Genomic DNA, 22,164 nt, shown 5'->3' on the forward strand with positions numbered 1-22,164 from the left:
GAAGTTAGTAAGGAGGACTCTTCAACTCTTCTAGGGGTGGAACTGTTTTACATCTTGCCCTTGTCTCATTAGTCAGCCAGCATATAGCACGTGCTACTAGTAATTAATAACGGTACAGACCAATGATATTTGTACTTATTGTTCTGTCACAGCTGCTGCAGATAGGTTACTCCCTGTCACTGTAGTGGAGCCAACCTGCTCTCACAGCATCATTGCAAATTCAGATTGGGAGAATGAGGCACAATCCAAATACATTTTAGAAGTCCAACTCCTACACAATGTGTTGGAGCGAAGTTATTTGAGGCTGCGTCTACTGTGAGCTGATCTGTCTGTCTAGGTACATATGACAGACCCTGTCCTCCTCGCTGTCTGAGTGCCTCTCAGGGTAAGTATAGTACGTGGCAAGCATGAGCTTTATTTCCATGCTTTCTGGCTAGTTGTGAGATTGTCCTGGGAGCATAGGGTTCCTAAAAGAGACTAATAATTGAAATAACATGTCTCTAAACCACTGAGGGTTTAAATTGTCTTTGAGCTAATTGCTTATGCTTCCAAAGACTTTGGGAGCCTGTTTTTAGTTTTAATAAGTTAGTTCCCTCTTTCCTGTGACTATATGAGCCCTGCATGAGGAGGTTGACATATGGCTTGTGCTGGAGAAGTGGCAGTGCTTGCTCTTCAGAGGGTACATCTACACTGCAGTTGGGAGACATGATTGCAGCACACACAGTCATACACAGGTTAGTTTTTATCTAGTTAGCTCGTTAAAAATAGTGCAGCATGGATTAGTGGTGCTAGTACAATCCTGCCCACGGAGCTTAGGTATGTACTCTGGTGCTTAGCCCATGCCATCATGGCTACACTGTTAATTTTATCGGGCTAGCTTGACCAAAGCCTGCTGGTGCACGCCTACATGGGTTATACCAATTGCAGATAGACCTATCCGAAGGGTAGTCTCATCCGTATCTGAACAAGGTTAGATGACAGTATAAACTCCTTGGGGCAGGGGTGGTGGTCATTTTGTTGTGCAAAGTGCCTAGCACAGTGGGACCCTGGTCCATGATTGGGGTCCTTAGTCACTACCACAATACAAACAAGCCAGTGGTGGCTCTGCATTGTTGGGAAACTTTGATATCTGTGTGTCTGGTTAAAGAGGCTGGGAGGCTTGAGACTGAAACACAGAAGAATTTTTTTGGGTACTGTGTTCTCAAAAGCAATCAACTACTTGAGTCAGCCCCATATTGACGCACACAATCCCTGCCTCCATCTGGCACGAAACCACCTTGCTTCAACAAAAGTGTTAGATTATCCCAGAAGCAGATAAGCTTTGTGCCATACCCTGAAGCTCACCAAACATTTGTTGTGGCATGGAGCATCAGATGACCAGGTTCCCTAGGTTCTACTGGGTCTGGCAAGCACGCAACTGCGCTTTGCTGCTGTGCTGTTATGCAAAGGGTGGATTTAAGTAGAGGGAAGTCTCTCACCTAACTGGATCCCAGATCATTTAGAGTTCACTAATTATAGCTGTCCTCTTGGACTGCACATACAAATGAGCCACTAACTGTTTCAGAGAACACATGTTGGGAGCTCACAGCACTCCATCTCATCGCTTTCTGCACTGGCTACAACTTTTGGGTGCTTTGCAGATTGCCATAATCCAGCCTGAGGATGACACCGTCACAGATGATTAGTGAGACCTGCATTCAAGAGAAACTGTTCAGAGCAACCTGGTCAGATTTAGATGAGTGGAATTACAAATTGTTGCTACTTTCAGACCAGCAGCCATGGACCAGTATGATCCTGAAACTGAGTCACATTGGCAGACTGAGCATATACTCGCAGTGGTGCTGCACAGCCTCTGCCCATTCTTTCTGTTCTGTTCTACATAGGTTCTTATGCAGCATTGTCAGGACTGTCATATCTGAGTGCCTTCCAGCGTGACTAATGTCTGTCACCTGATGCTGCTCTTGATCAGTTTACCTTGTTTCAGCCAGCAAACCAGCAGAAGGCAGAGAGAGAACAGCAGCTGGGTTTTAACACATACAGAAAAGCTGAGTGTCTTCTTCCTGGCAATATTGCATCTCATAAAGTCTGTCTCCCCTAGTGGCACATACATATTGAACAGGAAGGGTGAGAGAAAGGAATGTGTAGGGGGCCCTTGGACACGCTTGTGAGCATTTACTCAGCTCTACGTTCTGATCTGTCTTGCTGCTGGAGGACGTGTAATCATTTTAAAGGCCTTGCATGCAACTCTTGTGGTCACAGTGATTTGGAAGGCTGCAGATAGATCTAATAATTATGATGTCTATATTATTTGCATTCTGTGCTTGGAGGAAAATGTGAGGCACAGATAGCAGTTCACTCTCTGTGCCATCCCTACACCTGAATTCATATTGATAAGAATCAAGGAAATCTGTGGATGGCCACAATCCCATTTTCTTGATATTCCTCAAAAGGAGGGAGTTCCCGCCTTTGTGATAAGTGGTGCAGCTGTTGCTGTTTAGGTGATTTTGAGCTAGAGCATAACCACTGCCTGCTTAAACCCGAGCATTAAGAACAGTATTAGCCATGCTTCTCCATGTATCCCAGATCTCATTCCTAGTTTTCATTCATCTTGAGAGGAAAGATTTGGATCACAAGTGCTGGGACACGACTTGTTCAGCATATCCCGTGCACCAGGTAGCAGTTCTGGTCAGAACTCGGCCAGAGATGGTGGTAGTTACTACTTTTCCCACTCATATAGTATCCGACATATTTGGTCAGTCTTTCTCCCCAAGTGCCACATACGTATTGAACAGAACAGTCAGATTGTTTAGGGGTTTTTTGTCAGTGAAGTAGTCTGCAAACTCCTCTGAGAGAAACTCTGTCTGGTACAATGTTAAGGGTTCCTGACTTTACCAGACTGTAAGTGCTCTGAATGCTGCTCTGGCCTTCACCAAGTCTGGGGTGGAATAAAAGAACTTGAATTTAGCCTTCACTGTATCATAGGAGATTACCGTATTTCCCCATGTATAAGACGCACCATTTTTCGAAAAATTTGGGGTCTAAAAACTGGGTGTGTCTTATACAGTGGTTGTAGATTTTTTTTTTACCGTAATACATTTTTTTTCAAATTTTGGGCCCCAAAATTAAGGTGCGTCTTATACATGGGAGCGTCTTATACATGGGGAAATACGGTAGGTTGTCTCCCCCATTCTGAGTTGAATATTTAGTGACAGATGATATGGAAAAAGCTGAAGTACTTAATGCATTTTTTGCCTCTGTCTTCACAGCCAAGGTCAGCTCCCAGACTACTGCACTGGGCAGCACAGAATGGAGAGGAGGTGAACATCCCTCAGTGCTGAAAGAAGAGGTCCAGGGCTATTTAGAAAGGCTGGACATGCACAAGTCCATGGGGCCGGATGCAATGCATCCGAGGGTGCTGAGGGAGTTGGCTGATGTGATTGCAGAGCCATTGGCCATTATCTTTGAAAGCGTGTGGCAATTGGGGGAGGTCCCGGATGATTGGAAAAAGGCAAATATAGTGCCCATCTTCAAGAAAGGGAAAAATGAGGGTCTGGGGAACTACAGGCCAGCCCCTCAGCCCCACCTCAGTCCTGGGAAAAATCATGGAGCAGGTCCTCAAGGAATCCATTTTGAGACACTTAGAAGAGAGGAAGGTGATCAGGAATAGTCAGCATGGATTCACCAATGTCAAATCATGCCGGACCAACCTGATTGGCTTCTATGGAGAGGTGACTGTGGATGTGGGGAAAGCGGTGAATGTGATATACCTTGACTTTAGCAAAGCTTTTCATACAGTTTCCCACAGTATTCTTATCAGCAAGTTAAAGAAGTCTGGATGGATGAATGGACTATAAAATGGATAGAGAGCTGGCTAGATTATCTGGCTTAACAGGTTATAATCAACAGCTTGAAGTCTAATTCGCAACAAGTAACAAGTGGAGTGCCCGAGAAGTCAGTGCTGGGGCCGGTTTTGTTCAACATCTTCATCAGTGATCTGGAGGATGGGGTAGATTGCACCCTCAGCAAGTTTGCAGATGACACTAAGCTGGGGGGAGTCGTAGATAGCCTGGAAGGTAGGAATAGGATACAGAGTGACCTAGACAAATTGGAGGATTGGGCCAAAAGGAATCTGATGAGGTTCAACAAGGACAAGTGCAGAGTCTGCACTTATGACAGAAGAATCCCATGCACAGCTATAGACTGGTGACTGACTGGCTAGGCAGTAATTCTGCAAAAAAGACCTGGGGGTTACAGTGGACAAGAAACTAGAGATGACTCAGGAGTGTGCCCTTATTGCCAAGAAGGCTAATGAAAAATTGGGTTGCATTAAGTGATTATTCTCCTTTGTTCAGCATGGGTGAGGCCACATTTGGAGTACTGTGTCCAGTTTTGGGTCCCCCCACTACAAAAAGGATGTGAACATATTGGAAAGAGTCCAGTGGAGGACAGCAAAAATGATTAGGGGACTGGAGCACATGACTTAAGTGGAGAGACTGAGGAAACTAGGCTTGTTTAGTCTGCAGAAGAGAAGCGTGAGGGGGGATTTGATAGCGGCCTTTAACTACCTGAAAGGGGGTTCCAGGGAGGATGGAGCTAGGCTGTTGTCAATGGTGGTAAATGACAGAAGAAGGAGCAATGGTCTCAAGTTGCAGTGGGGGAGGTCTAGGTTGGATATTAGGAAAAACTTTTTCACTAGGCGGGTGATGAAGCACTGGAATGGGTTACCCAGGGAGCTAGTGGAATCTCCATCTTTAGAGGTTTTTAAAGTGTGGCTTGACAAAGCCATGGCTGGAATGATTTAGTTGGGGTTGGCCCTGCTTTGACCAGGGGTTGGAATAGATGACCTCCTGATGTCCCTTCCAACCCTAATCTTCTATGATTCTGTATTCCGTTGTCAGAGTGATGTGAAGTAAGCTTTCCACACAGGGCCTTCTGAGCAGGAGAGAGAGCGCATGTCCGTATCTAAGGGAAATATTAATGTGTGGCTGGAGATATTACGGGTGGAGGAAGAGACTGTTTGCGTACAAGGAAGTGGTGGATTGGATAGGAACCAAAACAGTAGAGAAGAAGGATCATACAATCCATTTCCTCTATTCAGATGTATCTTTTCCAGATTTTGTAGTTTTGTCTGCTGTGTCTTGGTTTGCCTGTCATTTTCCCCCCAGATCTCTAGGGGACATTGGCACAGAAGTTATTGGGACTTTACATTCATAGGTCAATATGAAGGTGATTGAACCAGAATAATGCTGCCAGATGATTTGTCTTTGTTTTTGTTTGTTCATGGTTGTTTCAGCAGATGCTTTTCCCCAGTAGTAGTTTACTGCTTTTGCAATAAAATGGTTTGGGTATTTGAACAGTTCCAGTGACGGGAATGCTCCACATGAAGATGCCCATTACAGCCAACCAAGATATCTGGTAAATTACAGCAGGTCCTGGGAATATTCAGCCTGGCAGCCACAGTGGAAATCTCCATCCCTATTGATTTACAAGCAAAGAGGTTAGAATCTGCTCTCCGGGTATGGCTGAGACGAGGCAAGGAATCAGTGCAGAGATATGAGGAAGTAATAAAAAGATAAACTGTGATCTTCTGCCCCTTCCAAAAGGGCGATGGTCCAATTGCAGCCTCCTGTGGTGGAACCTGTACCACCATCTGACCCAGCATTCGCAACAACTTACGTGACTCTGGCGGGGGTGAAGCAGGGGATTTCAACTCATCTTTAACTACTGGCCAGGAGGCAGCAAGGTCTTTGCTTCTCCCAATGGCAGCATTGTCAGTGCATGTGTCATCTCCTCATGACTGCAGACAGTTTCAAAAGTTGCTAGTTAAGATGGTTGAATGTCTGGAACTAGTGACCAAAAAGAAAGGGGGAAGTGACTTTGCACATCAACAAAGGCATATTGGACTCTGCTGGGGGAAGTCCAGCTGACCCTGGCATCTGTCACTAAGAAGGCAAATAGCTTGTTGTACCAGGTTTCACAGCAGGGATTTGTATATTTCTGCTTACTCTCAGCTCTGGTTTTCTCAGTCTCTGCAGCCAAGGTCTTGCGAGTTAATTATGCTGCGCAGCAGAAGCCAGAAAGCTTGACGATGGGCAGAAAGATGCACTCAGATACACTAGGAATCATGGTGCCAATTATCAAACCTTCCTGGCTGATATCACTTGCATCCTTTCAGAGTGCGTGCTCCATTTGCTTGATTCCTTCCCAGAGGTTCAAAAGAAGGTAACAGCCATCATTGCTCAGGGCCACAGAGTTTCTAGGAGTGCCCTGCTGCAGCGCCCCTGTGCCTATCTCTCTTCCAAAGCTGCTTATGATGCAGCAGGTAGATCGACAGGGTTACTGATGGCTGCCATCACTCTCTGCCAGTAGTATTGGCTTAAGTTGATCAGCCTGCCTGCAGCTCAGACCTGGATGGAGTGCCCCAGGGGTCGATCCTAGGGTCGGTTTTGTTCAACATCTTCATTAATGATCTGGATGATGGGGTGGATTGCACCCTCAGCAAGTTAGTGGATAACACTAAACTGGGTGGAGTGGTAGATAGGACACACAGTGACCTAGACAAATTGAAGGATTGGGCCAAAAGAAATCTGATGAGGTTCAACAAGGACAAGTGCAGAGTCCTGCACTTAGGACAGAAGAATCCCATGCACAGCTACAGACAGTTCTGCAGAAAAGGACCTGGGGGTTACCATGGACAAGAAGCTGGGTATGAGTCAACAGTGTTCCCTTGTTGCCAAGAAAGCTAACAGCATATTGGGCTGCTTTAGTAGGAGCATTGCCGGCAGATTGAGGGAAGTAATTATTTCCCTCTATTTGGCACTGTTGAGGCCACTTCTGGAGTATTGTGTCCAGTTTTGGGCCCCCCACTACAGGAGGGATGTGGAGAACTTGGAGACAGTCCAGAGGAAGGCAACGAAAATGATTAGGGGGCTGGGGCACATGACTTGTGAGGAGGAGGAAACGGGGTTTACTTAGTCTGCAGATGAGAAGAATGAGGGGGGATTTGATAGCGGCCTTCAACTGAAAGCGGGTTCCAGGGAGGATGGAGCTAGGCTGTTCTCAGTGGTGGCAGATGATAGAACAAGGAGCAATGGTCTCAAGTTGCAGTGGGGGAGGTCTATTAGGAATAACTTTTTCACTAGGAGGGTGATGAAGCACTGGAATGGGTTATCTAGGGAGGTGGTGGAACCTCCATCCTTGGAGATTTTTAAGGTGTGGCTTGACAAAGCCCTGGCTGGGATGATTTAGTTGGGGTTGGCCCTGCTTTGAGCAGGGGGTTGGACTAGATGACCCCATGAGGTCCCTTCCAAACCTAATCTTCTGAGATTCTATTATTCCATCTTCCCTTTGAGAATGAGCATTTATTTAGCAGCAAAAGTGGTAAGTATTTGGAGAAGAGAGATTATATCTGCAGCCCAGTCTTTGGGGTTGTACCCTCCTAGCCAGAGATGGAGACACCCAGTTTTATTGTCTTTTCAATTTCATAGGCATTACCCTTCATCTGGTTCTTTTTATCCCACTCTTCTAAGACTCAACCACATCAGTAGCAAAAGAGACTGTAAAAGGAGACACTATAAACAAAGATCCTGGTATTTTGTTGCTTGTTCTTCCTGAACAACCAACTAGATTTGGATTTGATGGGTTGCTTGTGTTCTTTTCTTTTTCTTTCCCGCTTTTGGACCATTTCCTTGTGTGGCATGAAGTTACCAGAGATGGCTGTGTGTTGTAGATAAGCCAGTTCTCTTCCATATTTAGTACTACTACCATCTACTCCATTGCAGGCATCCCTCTCACAATATGTTGCTCAGAGCACAGGTGGCTTTTTTTATCAAGGGTGAAAGCCATAGATGTGCCAGTGCCGTGCAGAGGCAAAGTCTCTTTGTACTACAGAGAGATGGCCTTCATATCAGAGCGTCTGATGGAAAGTAACTGGGCTTTTGCATGTGAGACAATCACTACTAATGCAAAGTTTTGCCCATCAGCTTTTCTATAGCCCAAGATTGTTCGCTGAGTGCCTGCCTAGTTAGCAGCATACCTAAGAGACCCAGGGAGAAAGTGTCTATACCAAGACAACTAGCTGATTTGGACTGGCTATCGCCAAGCCATAAAGGAATCCCTTAGATTTCAGTCTGAGGTATATGGCTAAACTGGGAACATGTATTCAGAGTGAGCCTGAATTGAATACAAGTCAAGGCTTTCCTTCCAGAAAAGAGGATTCCTCTATGACAGCATGTCCATCCAGTCTTTGCTGTCCTCTTTGGCTCCAAGTCTATCTGTGAAATACAGCAGTGCCTTGTAAAACTTCCTGTGGTGTGCATAAAATAAAAGTTAAACTGGGGATGGTCTTTCCATCTGGTTCCTTCAGATTCATTTCATTGAGCACCTTCTGTCAGCTTCATGTATGGTTATGTTGCCATTTTAGGATATTACAAACACCTTCTTCCTACAGTAACTTTTCTATTCTTGAGTTTGATTTCTAATCAGGGATTTACCTAGTTCAGTATTCTCGCCTCAGAAGTCTGTAACATTTTCATCAATTCCATATTCTTTCTTTGCAGCAATTTTGGTCAGCAGTAAATTTAGAGTTTACGCATGGGTTTTCTATTCACAGCACCTGAGAGTTCTCTTCACTCCACAGACACACTGCAGAGTTGTGGGCCACAACTGCTCTCTGTGTGAAGTGATCATGATTCCACCCTCTTTTTCCAAAACGAGCTAGTAAAGTTGCAGTGTTCCTCATTGGATTAACCTATCAGAAAATGATGTAACATCTGGCATGGCTTGGCTGTTAGGAGGGGCAAGATGGGATTCAGGAAGCTCAGGGCCCTCTGCATCAATGAGCTGTATACCAAGTAATCATTACAGCATTCAGGAGATAGTCTCTCATGTAAAGAGCAGCCTTGATTATGTGATCTAGAAATAATCTGCCTACTGGCTGGACACAACCTCAGTGTATATGATGTGAATGTAAATAAGGATTTCTGGCTCCTTATTACCCTCTCACTCAGAATGGGGTTTGCTTGTATTTTGGGGAGGGGATGGGGCTGGATTTATGAAGGGCTATGAGGTTATAGATTACAGCTGTTTAGTAATCCGATATAAAAGGAGTGAGCAGCTTGTCTGTTAATTAGCACAGAATTTAGTTTGGGGAAAGGAGCAAAGCGGCTCCTTTCAGGTAGAGACAGGGTTGTACAGAAGGGCTTTGGGGCTGTGGAGATAGTTTAGCAATAATCAGAGGTGGTTATGCTTTGCCACCTGCCTGAAAGCTGCTTACTCTCTCCTTCTGCTGAAAGTCCCAATGGGGAGTGGTATGGGGAAACAATGTGTATGTAACAAAGGTTAACAAAAATGCAATGTACTCTTTTTTTTTTTTTTCCTGGTAGGTTTCCTCATGTCCCTGATGTGTTGGCCGAGGCTCTGCGGCTCCTCCCCACCCTTGGAGCGGCCAGTCGCTACCCTTTGGACTCCGTGATCCCTGACGAACGTCATGAGCATTGCAATCCCTCTGGGAGTCACCACACCAGATACATCCTACTCAGATATGGCTGCAGGATCTGAGTAAGTGTTGTTTCCTCTGAATGTGTGTGAATGAATGCAGAGGCAGAGGTGAGCCCCTTTTCAGACTCTAGCATGTTTGGCAAACTCAGAATGGAGGGAACAGATGAGCTTGAGACAGCAGTTAGAGGAAGGGGGAGCTTCAAAGCTGTCGGATACTCATACCTCCTTCCCCAGGCCAATACAGAAAATATATGCTTCCCCCTTTGAGCAGGTTCTCGAAAGAACATGGTGGTGGGAAATTCTCAAGTGCCCCCTTCTCATAATCCTGGGTTGTGGGTGCTGAAGTTCTCACCATGGTGCTATTTGTGGTACCTGTAGCAGGACTGTTGTTTCAGACTCCGGTGAGTAGCTGTCTGGTAAAATTTCAAACATTCACAATATTTTTCTTTCATTCTTAAAATCTCTCCTGTACCGTGTTTTTGGTACAGATGGCTATAATGTTCTACCCCAAAGGTGGTTTCATTTAGGGAGGGTTAAGAGAGTCTGTTTGTGACATTGCCCAGGTACAATCTGGACTATTGAACAACTGTGTCCCCTTAATTCTCTAGTCTAAGGTGCCTTTTACAGTGCTATGTTGTCAGAACATGCACACCTGGCTGCTCTCTCAGCTTTCTGCGTGCAAATTCACTAGCAGCTAAGTACATGACCACTCTGATAAATCACTCATGAATTACATACAGGGCAACACCTGCAGATTTTCAGCCTTCTTCCTCCAGAAATATCTTATATTGTCCAGCACGATACTGAACACTGCAAGCTTAAAGAAAGTCAGTCATTTCATCAAAGGAAAATGATACATGCACCAGCCTTGCTTATCCGAAATGGAGCTTCCTGCACACTTTAATCCAAACACACTGGTTAAGATAAAATAATAACTGCAGAAAGATAGATTTTAAGTGATGATGCATAAAAATCGAGATTGGTTACAGAAGAAATAGGTATTAGCTTGCATGTTACTTTGAAGGACACTCCTTAGCTTGTTAAGTTAAAAGCAAAGGTTTTGTCTCACCATACACTGTTGTAAATTTCACAGCCTGGGTCTCTCTTCATCCTGGGACCACTCCCCCATAATTCATTCTTTGAGAGTTGTTAATGTCCTGAGCAAAGAGATGGGAGGAGGAGAGGTGAAATGGAGGCCATGGTGTCTGTCTGTGTCTTTCTCTCTTATACCGCCCTCCCCTCTTTGAAGATTACCCCTAAGTGGGATGCAAGTGACAAGTAGTCTTTTGTGGACATGAGAGTCGTATCTCTCTGTGATGAAAAGTAAATTTATTGTTTACACTTGTCCCGTGCTGAAGAATGGCTGCTTAACCCGTGACTGGGGTGATATGTCTTTGTCTCTGAAAACCTGTTTTGGACCTGCCGTTCTAACTCTGGAACATAATAGGTTAGACTGTCACACCGATATGCTTCCAGGTTCTGTTCCCCGGCATCTCTCAGTGAAGTCTTCACTGCATCTCCTCTCTCCCAGAGATGGGCCACTTGTTCTTTTGTTTCTTTCCTTTTTCCTATTCTCTAAAGATACAATCAGCACAGGATTCTCAGACCTGGGTTTTGTGCTTCCTAACATACAACAGACACACACAACACCCCCAGCTCTGTTCATTTGGATCCAGGAGCACTTTGGGTTTGAATGTGAACTGCCCCATTTCTCCCTTGGAATCTTGATTGTGCTCAGCCAAGAAACTCTCCACAGGAGTTGTTGCTCTTGCTCTTTCTCTCAGGACTAGTCTGCACTATAAGGTCAGGTCAGGTCAACATAAGGTGCCTCGCATGGGCCTGTTCATGTATCTGTGCTCAAATTGGTCTCCAACCAATGTAAGCATCGTGTTACCATGACACGGTAAAATCACCTTCCTGAACAGTGTAAAACTATGGTCAACCTACTTTGGTGAACACAGTTTGAATGCAGACACTGCATGGCCCATCTCGACACTAGTAGTCCTCCAGCCACTATCCCACAATACCTCAGACCACACAACAGTGACCACGCTACTCACAATTTTAAACTCCATTACCCAGGGTCACAGAAACTGGAAGCCCCCCACCTTTAAATACCTCACGTGTTTTTGAAATGCTCTTTCTTGGTTGTCCACCTTGGTGAGCAGGCCTAGCAACTCACCTTTGTTTGTGTCCAGTACATAGAGTGGGGTACAAGATGCACTCCTTCAAGGATTATAGAATGGGAGAAGGGGCAAAGCAGACAGAAAAGCAGGATTCTCACTCCTGGGTCTTGTGGTACTAGTGTGAATCTGGCAGAGCTCTAAACACTAAGGGCATGTCTACACTACAGAATTATGTTGACCTGAGTTTCGTTGGCATACAGCTGCCACAGTAATTGGATCACTTTTGTGTCAGTGGTTCATGTGCTCACCAGGAGTGCTTGTGCTGACTGTAGTGTCAGTGCAGGGCATTGTGGGATGGCTTCTGGAAGTCAGTAATAGTTGATGTAAGCAATGCAGTGTCTACAGGTGACATTGTGTTGACCTAACTACGTCAGCATTGACTACACCTCTTGTGGAGGTGGAGTTATTCAGTTGGTGCAGTGAGGCAATTACGTCAGCAGGAGCGACACTGTAGTGTAGACACTTCCAGAGTTAGGCTGACATAAGATGGCTTGTGTCGACCTAACTCCTAGTGTAGAGCAGGCCTAAGGCTTCATCTACACAGGGACACTTAGGAAAATTAATCTGAATTAACTAAAGGTGTGAATTTAAAGTGGATTAGTTAAACTGCATTATGTGAAAAATCCATACCCCGAGCGATGCAGTTCTACCAACCTAACCCTTGGTGTAGACAACGCTATATTAATGGGGGGCTTCTCCCATCAACATAGCTGCTGCCTCTCAGGGAGGTGTAGTACATATGCCCACAGACAGGAGAAGTAGCGTCTTCACAGAAGCACTACAGTGCCACAGCTTCACCGCTGCAGTGTTGTGTCGTCCTGCCCTGGAACTACAGATGTGATTCACTTATTTCCTGTGTCATTTCTAATGCAACCCATAATTGTATGTGTGCAGTGGTATGTCCTCTTCCATCTCCTGTTTTGGAATGTGTCTCAACTGAGAGGATATTTCCTTTCTGGTATTCTGTACCTACCACTTCCCTGTGCTGAATTGCAGCTGTCCCTCCTCTACCCAGGACTCCTGCAGCCCTTCATCAATAGCACACTTCATTTAGACCTGAGATTTTTTGCCACCATGTGGTGAAAATGTGCATTGTCACTTTAAGTTAGCAACAGAATTCCCATTCAACTCATTTCCCTTTCAGTGTCTGTGTGTAGGAAGCATAAAGCCAAGCTGCTTTGCCCTTTTTGGTCCAAGCCATGAGTTTTATTCACCTTTCTTTGTAACATGGAACCATTCCAAACCCTGCCAGATGTATACCTTCCATACAAATTGTATCCCAAATGCCAGATGTTTACCTTCCATACAAATTATATTGTGAAGTTAAATGACACTTGAACTGTTATGGGGATGAGGAACAGACATAAAGGCAGCTATGGTGTGTTCAGTTGCAATTTGAAGAGATACTTTTGTGGCTATGACAGGAGAAGGTAGTGGTGTGTCAGTGTGGTGGGATGGAGACTAATCTGCACTAGCCAGGTAGAGGGCATGGAGTGGGGGACAAGAAGGGTGTGATACGGCTTGTGGGCCCAGATAGAACAGGTTCATAGAGCGTTTTAAAATCAAGGCAGGAAATCTTGAACTGTATCCTGAAGTGAAAGGGAAACTAGTGGAGGAATATGAGAATAGACATAATGTGACTGGCTGTCAGCATGTTTCTTACTCTTCTCCCCACTTTCCTCAGGCCCAGACCCTGCTTCAGCATGAGCTGAGTTAGTTGCTCCTTATCCAGCATGACCTCTGCTCACCTGCCTGTTCTGTCTATTGATCACAGATTTATCCTACACCCCCAACCTCCATGTACCAGCCACGTTGTGAAGAGGATAATGTACTTCAGTTTCTCTGAGATTTCTTAACAGTGGTTATAACGTTGTGCTGAGTGGGAAAACAAGAATGCTCAGATATTGGCAAGTGCCTGACAAAAGGGAATTTGGTGCTACATTGATGGGTCTTCTGGCTATTTTCTGCAGCCCAGAGTCCGTGGAAGCTAGTCCAGCTGTTGGTGAGAAGAATGTGTACTCCAATCATGGCTATGAGGCCACCCAGAGGCACAGCTATCGAGGGCTGCCTTATGCAGTGAGTACTCGCTCCTTAATATGCAGAGGATTGTATCGCACCATCCCCTTACTTTACACTTTGTTCCCCTGCTCCTTCCACAGTCCCTCCCCCTTGCTACGTAACACTGAACTGCTGTTTTGTTTAGCTCCGTGCTTTTCGGTTGTGTATCCCTTTCCAGATAATGTAGTCTACCACATACCGCCATCTGAGAGAGGCAGAGATGACGCATGGCGTGTCTCTCTCCCCCCCCCTTCCCCCTCCGATTTGTCTTCCATTTAGCAACAGCTTGTAGAGGTTTTCAAACTGAGGCGCACCTCGCCTCAACAGGCCACCCAACCTGTCTCAATTGGAGGGGGGCGCACAACCAAAAATTGTAACTCAAAGGGGGGGGTCTCAGCTCAACAAGTTTAAAATTGGCCCAGTGCAGTGAATCGGAGGTGTGGAGGTGGCGCTCCCTTCCCAAGCCCCGCTGTTTGTGCCCTGGGGTATGCCAGTTTGAAGACCACTGGTTTAACTCACTCACTACTGTTGTCCAAGAATGAGTCCTGCCGTTCATGCTTCATTTTGGGTGTTTGTTGCCCCATGTCTCTTCAGCAAGCTTGATTCAGTGGCAAGATCCCCTGCTTCCTTCAGTGCCCTGTGAGGCAAATAGGAAAATCTGCAACAGCTTCCTTTAAATTGTAAAATGGAGGGTTTTGGTGAACAAAGTATGTGAATGTCTAATAACTTCCACTGTGTCCTCCCTGGTGATGTGTTACCAAATACCAGTTTATTTTACACCGTCTTCATGCTTCGTTTTCAGCATGCTGCAGATTTTCATATTGAAAACACACAACTGTCAGAACTTGGGAAGGTGGGGGGAAAGCATGGACAGTGCGTTGAGATTTTGGGATAAGCATGTTAGCGTGATGTTTGTTTAAAAATGATCAGCAGTGAAACAGTCGATATTGACATTTAAATTGCTCTCAGAGGTTTCAAAGTTAACAGCCCATTGAGAGAGTTCACACCTCTCAGAGCTGTTGCTTCAGGCTGTTTGCAGACTGTTGTTTTACATTCAGATTGTTTGTTGGGTTCCCCAATGGCTGTGGATTTAGAGCCGAGTTTCTTAGGCTACATCTACACTACAAATTACTTGGGTATAATTCCGGAGGGGTAGCTGTCTTTAAAGTGCCCCAGAACTCTCCTTGTTTTTGCTGTGTACAGATTAACACGAACACATTTAATTTTTGTAGGCATAGCTTTCGTGAGACTCAGCTCACTTCGTCTGATGCAGAGGTAGATGAAGTGAGCTGAGTCTCACGAAAGCTTATGCCTACAAAAATTAAATGTGTTAGTCTTTAAAGTGCTCCAGAACTCTCCTTGTTCTGGGTATAATTTGTCGCTCAGGGGTGTGAATAATCCATACCTCAGAGTGACATAAATTATATCAACCGAAGTGCCAGTGTAGACAGAGCTGCTCCCAGCGACAGAGCTACTGCTTCCTGTTGGCTTAGAGTGGCTTCACCCGAAGCACTACAGTGGCACAGTGCTGCTGTCGTGTAGACATAGCCTAAGACTTTGAACTCCCTCTATTCAAAATAATACTGATGGAGATGTTTATTTACAGGATCATAATTATGGCGCTCCTCCTCCTCCAACACCCCCAGCATCTCCCCCAGTCCAGACTATCATTCCTCGTGCAGAGCTGAATGGCTTGCACTCACCTGATGAGGAAAACTCCGGGGACAGTGAGAGCTCCTCAGAGGGAGAGTCCATTCCCAGCTGGTGTCACTGCACTCTCTCTCAAGATGGCTTCCTCATCAAGTGTGACAAATGCAGGTAACTTCTGATGCATCGCAGAACTGGATGGCTTTTTTTATTTGACTTGACTTCTAATGTCAGACTAAGTATCACATTTGTGTTCGGGATGGACTTCCTGTTGCTAGCTGAAGTGTTCTCTCGAGTGCTTTGCTCTGTCAGCCTGACAAATATTGGTGACCCTAGGAGTGGAGATGAGAATTGATAAATGGGTGCTCTTAGCACCCTGGGCCCCACTGAGGGCATGCAGCTTGGGACATCTGGTTGAATTTCAAGTTGACTGACCCTTACAAAACTAGCTGCAGTTGTTCATTCTCCTTTTGCAGGGGAATGAGCGGGGGGAAGGTGATCAGGCTGCGCCGCCGGAAGCAGGACAATGTGTCAGGTAAGGCTGAGGTCATGCTTTGAGTAATGGTGACGCTTTTGTCTCCTCCAACAGGGCCAGAAGGTTCTTTGTTACTGTCTCTCTAGTGCTCTAACCACCTCTAGCTGGAATAAACACTCGTGTCCTTTCCTCTCCACCACCGGGACTTGAGGGATGTTCTCTGGGGACACGTGGAGAAATGTCATCTCATGCAGTGTCCGAAGGTTGGAGAGTGGAGGAGAGTTGAGCTTCTGTAGCTCTGAGGCTGGGGAGCAATGTCTAACTAGCAAATCATTGGGAAGGAAGACAAGGGGAGTGAAGATCTCTGTGGGATAGACAGGACAGTGCTAATGTGCTACTCCTCCCTACAGGTGGAGACAGTAGTGCAACCGAGAGCTGGGATGAGGAGCTCTCCCCCTCCACAGTGTTGTACACAGCTACGCAGCACACACCCACTAGCATCACTCTCACTGTTAATCGGGTCCGCAGAAGCAAACCTAAGAAGAGGAAGAGGAGTATGGAGAAAGCTCGCACTGCACCAAAGGCCAAGAAGATCAAGGTATGTGAGCAAGGCAGAAACAACCCAGACCAAATGCTGGACACAGTCTTGGTGAGTGCAGGCTGACCCTTCTGTAGTCGTCAGTGTGCCCAAGTATGGGTCACCCTTTGGTTATCTTGAGTAAGCAATGCTCACATGGGCAGGAAGTTCTCATGTCCCATCACTGCCACAACTTTATGAACCACTTGACCATCCCAGCCTGGAGCCTACAGATTGCCTTGTCTTCCCCTTTGTTTCCCAACACTTTCCAATGGCATTTCAAGGCTTTAAGTTTAGTTTTGAATTGCATCTCCATTCCCCCTGCTGGTTCATCAGAGTTCAGAAAAATCTCTTCAGGAGTCCCTGTCTGTCTTTGGCAGAAGGTTCGTTGATGTGAAGGGAATGAAGTGTTCAGAGGACCCTGTTCTTCTTTCCGAGTAGTGTGTGTGCGGTCTGGGATGCAGTTACTAGTGGGGATAAGCAGGACTGTTCTGCAGGGGGTGAGCTGATTCTTGGAAATGAAATCTCCAAGGGTGGTGGTGGACACTTGCTTTTCATTGCCTATCAGCCTTCTTTCTGGAGTTTTCACAACTTATGTCACTTATGGGTGGCTTTATTTGAGGTTGTGGTGTGAGGCTGATGGGAGGGTTCTGGGATTTAGAATCACTTCGGTTTGTTCTCCATCTACCTATTTGTATTGTGATGCGGACAACATACGTTATTTGTGTCTTCTTCACCAGCAGCTTGATTATTGTAATTTGCTACTTACTTGGCCTTCCCTTGATGTTGATCTATAGCCACAGAGATTGCGGAATACAGCTTACTTGTTAGGGTTAGGAAGTTGGGAGCACCAACCCTCTGCAGTTTGCAATGGTTGCTGTAAACCAGCTGATTCAATTCTTAGCATTACTGAGGGATGGTCTCCGCCCCTCTTTCCTACCTAGGCAGATGGAGTGACCCAAACATCTTTTCTCTTGGCCCCAATATTTTTGCCTTAGTCCGATCAGGGCATGAATTTTCTCAGTTCAGGAATGCTGTCTGTAAAGCTCCCTCTCTGAGAATGTCTGCTGGTGTCCTTCCATGGGGCTTTTCTGTTCATGTTCAGCCTCTCCTGTTTAAATCTTTCTGAGGCTTCTGCCATCTTTTGTGAAATGCTATGATCTCTGGGCTATTGGAGTGGGATTGATTTAAATGTGATCCTGGGACTCCATCAAGTGTGGGCGAGTGCTTTATAGAAATCAAAAGAAAGGGTAGAAAATACTGATGGGCATTGTTCTCTTGTTTTGGGCACAGGCCTTTCGAGAGGGTTCGCGGAAGTCTCTGCGGATGAAGGTGAGTGGACCTGAGCTGCCTGCATGATTCTGTCACTTCTCTCAGCAGTTTTTCCTGATTTGTCTTGTCTGGGGATCTCTGATTCTAGCACTAGTTTCTGGGTAAGCCCTGACATTTCATGCACCACAAAAGAGACTTTTCGGGGGGGCAGGGAGGTGTTAGGGGAATTTCCTATTGGTTGATGGACTCTGCTTTCATTTGAGAAGGACCTAAGTACTGTCATCGAAATGTAGCATTTATCCTAGCAGATCAGACCGGGGTAGGTCACAGATGGACTAATGAGCAGCTGTGTCACCCCTGCCCTGCAGCTTTGGGTGCCATACAATGCTTTGCTGAAGGAATTCCCATTTGAGCCACTTACAAACAGCGTTCCAGCATGCAAGCCACACCCTGCGTGTTTGTGTGTAACTGCAAACTGCCTGCCACACTGCGGTTACTCTCTGGCTCTCACCAGTCTTGTTTACACTGCAGGGTGACCCCAACACACTCCCAGTCTGAGCTTTTCCCCAGAAATGTATGTCCTGTACTGCCCAGCCGTCTCCTGGACAATACAAGTTTATATAAAGTCTGTTCTCTCTCTCATATAAATAATATGTGCACAATTTGCCACCCCAAATGGAGTTTCCCAAACACTTCAATGTAAACACAGTGGATTAGATAAAATAATAAAACAAGTTCACTAACTACAAAGAGAGAGATTTTAAATGAGTAAAAGTAATGAGGCCTAAAAGTCCGAAATGGTTATACAAAAATAAAGTTAAAATGCTTACTGGTGTCTAACGCAGTGTCCAGAAAAGTTTCTCCACATATGCTTTCAGCAGCCTTACTGACCAAACTTCTTTGATCAGGCTCCTTCTCCCAGGATCCAACGAATGCTTCCTTTGTCACTGTAGGTGCAGTGAATGTGATGAGCAGGAAGGGGAAGTGTGCCTTGGGGGGTTTGTCCTTCCTTTTTTGTAGTTTCAGTCCCGCCCTTGAAAAACATTTCCAGCTGGGCATCAAGAGACAAAAAGTCTCTGGGGAAGGATGTTCCCTGCATTAATTAACCCAAACAGTGACATTGTGAACTTATAGAGTCCCATATGAGTAGTGAAAGCAGATTTTTTTTCTGGGCATCCTTATTGAAAGGAAATAATCTCTAGTTAAATAAAAAAAGCTGAGATATTTGGCTTTGCTTAAAATGTCCAGCATATCATCAGTTCTAGGCACTGGATACACATCTGGTACTCTGACAGCACTGAGTTTTCTATAATCAACACAAAATCTTAGTGTTGTGTTTCTTAGAAACCAAGACCACAGGCGACACCCAAGAGCTCTCGGACTCTAATTACTCCTAGATCCAACTTGCTTTGTATTTCTGCACAAATTCGTTCCTGTGCCTTGCCAGTGGTGCTACTCTATCGGGTCTTCTGGAAGGTTGTGGTAGTCCTTCTGGAATGATTTTATGAATTAGCAAGTATGTCTTCCCTGGCTTGTTAAAAAACACTTTTGTGTTCTTGCAGCACAGACAACATCTCTTTGATTGTTTCCAGCCACCACACTTGAGACTCACTTAAAATTTTATATACCAGTGCTTAAAGTGTAAACCTATTTAAAATAACAAGCTGTGCATAAATCCTGCTCACTGCACCTTTTTGCCACACCATGGTACGGTCCAGGCTGGAGGCTACAGCAGCAAAATATCATAAAGGTCACCCTTTACAATACGGGGTGACACAACTACTCAGTAGTCTGGACTGTATCTTAGTATGTCTCACCATCCTAGTTCAATATCTTCTCTCTGATAGTAACCAGTGTAGTAAGAAGTTAGAGCTTAAGGCCTGTAAAACAAGCTAAGGCCTAAATGGAAAAAGCTGAGTGAACAGGAGTATAAGGGGTCACTCAAGTTAACTGAAATTGGCACAGGAAAGTGCTGATACTGCAAGATTGCCAAACTATTACTAAAATATGTAGCAGGTACAGAAGGCACCAAGACATCCTGACACCAAAGAGATAACCAACTCCCTAAAATGACACTTTGATGGATAGAAATGACAAAAGGTGATACATGGAGTTGTTTTGCCCAAATCAGCCAATTAACGGAAAAAGGTGGTATTAGACTACGTCAAGAGGGTGGCAACTACCTACGTCAAAGGGGGCAGAATGAAATTGTATGAAACAGTGTATAAAAGAGGGTGTCAGAGGGAACAATATTGCCTGGTCTAGGGGATAACGGAAAGTCCCGCAGTTGGGCCGAGACCATTGTAACGCCGCCTATGTGAAACTGACCCAGAGATACTCTGTAAGTCACTTCTCATTGTGCCGCACGCAATAAACCTGGACTGGGTGCCTTCGTTGCTCAGCTAATCCGTGGTCGTGTCGATTCATTCGATCGTGAGAGCTGTCTCAGTTTCCTGATCAGAGCTAGGACAGCATCTACACAGGGATACACGCACGCAGCCTACACTGATAAACATCGGTGACCAACACACCAAGTACAACAGCCAGTACCAGATGGTTCAGAGGAAGGTACACAAAATCCTCTAGTGGACAGTTTTATATATATAACTCATGCTTCTGAATATTATTCTTTATTTTTATCTGATCTAATATAATTGTGAACGTTCTTATTACGCATATCTGAGGTTATTCTGTGGTGCCTGTCACTGAAATACGAGTGCCAAAAACATCAGTCCTTTCTGAATCCTCCTAGATTCTTGGCCTCAGTATCTTGTGTCAGAGAATTCCATGCGTTAATTTTGTCATGTAAAAAGAATTTCCCGTTTAAATTTGTTGCCTTCCAATTTCATTGTTTGGCTCCCTTGCTCTAGTCTTACAAGAGAGGGTAAACAAGAGCATCCGATTATGTTCTCTTTCATTCGCTTTTAATAATGTCTTTATCATGGCCTCATTCATTTCCTCTTAAAACTACAATCCCAGTTTTCTCAATATCTTCTTATGCAGAAGTCTTTCCGTGATTCTCGCCACTTTTCATTGCCTGATTCTGCATCCACTCTGTTTGTGCCCAGGGACCTCAGTGAGTATCAGGGCGCACCACAAACATGTAAGACACAGTCTAGTTTAAGAGAAAATGCAGCAAGTGAGTCTGAAAACAATGGAAGGGAAGGAAGTATAAGATAACAGTGCTAAGATTGTATTCTTTTATTTTTATTAATTACATCATGGTAGCACCTAGAGCCTAGTCATGGACCAGGGCATTGTGCTAGGTGCTGTACAAACACAGAATAAAAAGGCAGTCCCTACCCCAAGGAGCTTACAACCTAAGTGTAAAACAAGAAACAGATGGATACAGACTTGTGGGAGTACAAGGAAACAACACTAGTGATAGGCAGTGGTCTCAGTATATCAGCAGCCTAATGGCTGTCAAGTGTTTGTAGGCATCCCAGCAAAGAAGCAGTTGAAGGAGTATAATGAGGTAGCTTTGCAGATGTTTATGGTGACTGCCTGCCCCAATGCAAGGGGCAGCATGGGAGAAAGCACAAAGGTGCTTGTTTGAAAACCTAACAAGTGGGTGAGGGAGGCTGGAATCATGGGCCAGTTGGAGGCAGGAGTTGACAGCAAATGAGAGATTATATGTAGGGTGGCGATTGACCCCGAGGGGCTCTGAAAGCGAAACAAAGCAGCTTCCGTTTGATTCAATAGAGAAACGGAGAGCTGGTGGAGAGATACTAAATGACGTGGTCATAGTGACAGGCTAGGAAAATGATCTTAACAGCAACCTTCTGAGGCTTAGTACGCATTTACCGGGAAATTCATCGACAGTCAGCAGGAGTTACACAAGCTACGCAGAGTAGCTTACATAACTCCCATCGACTTTCTAATTTTCCTTTAGCTCGCCATCTCTGCTGTGCCAAGGGGAAATGCATTCCCGTCGACGCAGCGCTACGCCTTTTGAGGAGGTGGTTTAATTGAATCAACTTCCGGATCGATTGAGTGGGTCTTCACTGCTGCTCAGTTAATCAAGATAGATCAAACTGATGGCAGCGAATTTGCTGCTGTCAGTGTGTACATATCCTTAGTGGCTATGAGCAGGGCAAGATTGTGTTTGTCAAGATCAGAGGGAAAGATGGTGCAGGAATTAAGAGACAACATAATGAGAGCTTGGACAAAGGACACAGCAAAGTGTTTGTTTATGTTTTAACTATTTTATGATGTCTATTTCTACTATTTAATCCTCTGCCTGTTCTGGTATCCTTCTTAGACCCCCTAGTTATTTCTAAGTTTCCCTTTTTGCAGTCTCTACACAAGTATGCATTTTTACTAGCCTATTTCTACTTCTTAATTTTAAACATTTACTTTTGTCCTTTCTGTTGTTGGGGTTGAGAACTATAGAATGCGTGTTGGAGGAAGTGGGGAACAGAGGGTGGGAAGGGGAAGAGCAAAGAATAGGC

General features: G+C 45.1%; 1 protein-coding gene across 7 annotated transcripts in view; it reads left to right on the forward strand.

Annotated features, from left to right (window-relative positions):
- The window catches only part of SETD5 (SET domain containing 5), a 98,408-nt gene that overhangs the window by 28,793 nt on the left and 47,451 nt on the right, over positions 1-22,164 (forward strand). For all 7 annotated transcript variants that reach the window (XR_010918427.1, XR_010918428.1, XM_067540523.1 and 4 more), the window contains exons 2-7: positions 9,384-9,558; positions 13,655-13,760; positions 15,349-15,560; positions 15,866-15,924; positions 16,275-16,462; positions 17,735-17,773. Coding sequence is in view for 5 of the 7 variants with exons in the window: in XM_067540523.1 (XP_067396624.1) it covers positions 9,488-9,558; positions 13,655-13,760; positions 15,349-15,560; positions 15,866-15,924; positions 16,275-16,462; positions 17,735-17,773 (675 nt within the window). In the remaining 2 variants the exon portion in view is untranslated. The remainder of the gene's footprint in view (positions 1-9,383; positions 9,559-13,654; positions 13,761-15,348; positions 15,561-15,865; positions 15,925-16,274; positions 16,463-17,734; positions 17,774-22,164) is intronic.

The sequence above is a fragment of the Emydura macquarii genome, unplaced genomic scaffold, assembly GCF_026122565.2.
Source record: "Emydura macquarii macquarii isolate MOO-44397 ecotype Brisbane River unplaced genomic scaffold, CSIRO-AGI_Emac_v2 contig_71, whole genome shotgun sequence".
NCBI lineage: Eukaryota > Metazoa > Chordata > Testudines > Chelidae > Emydura > Emydura macquarii.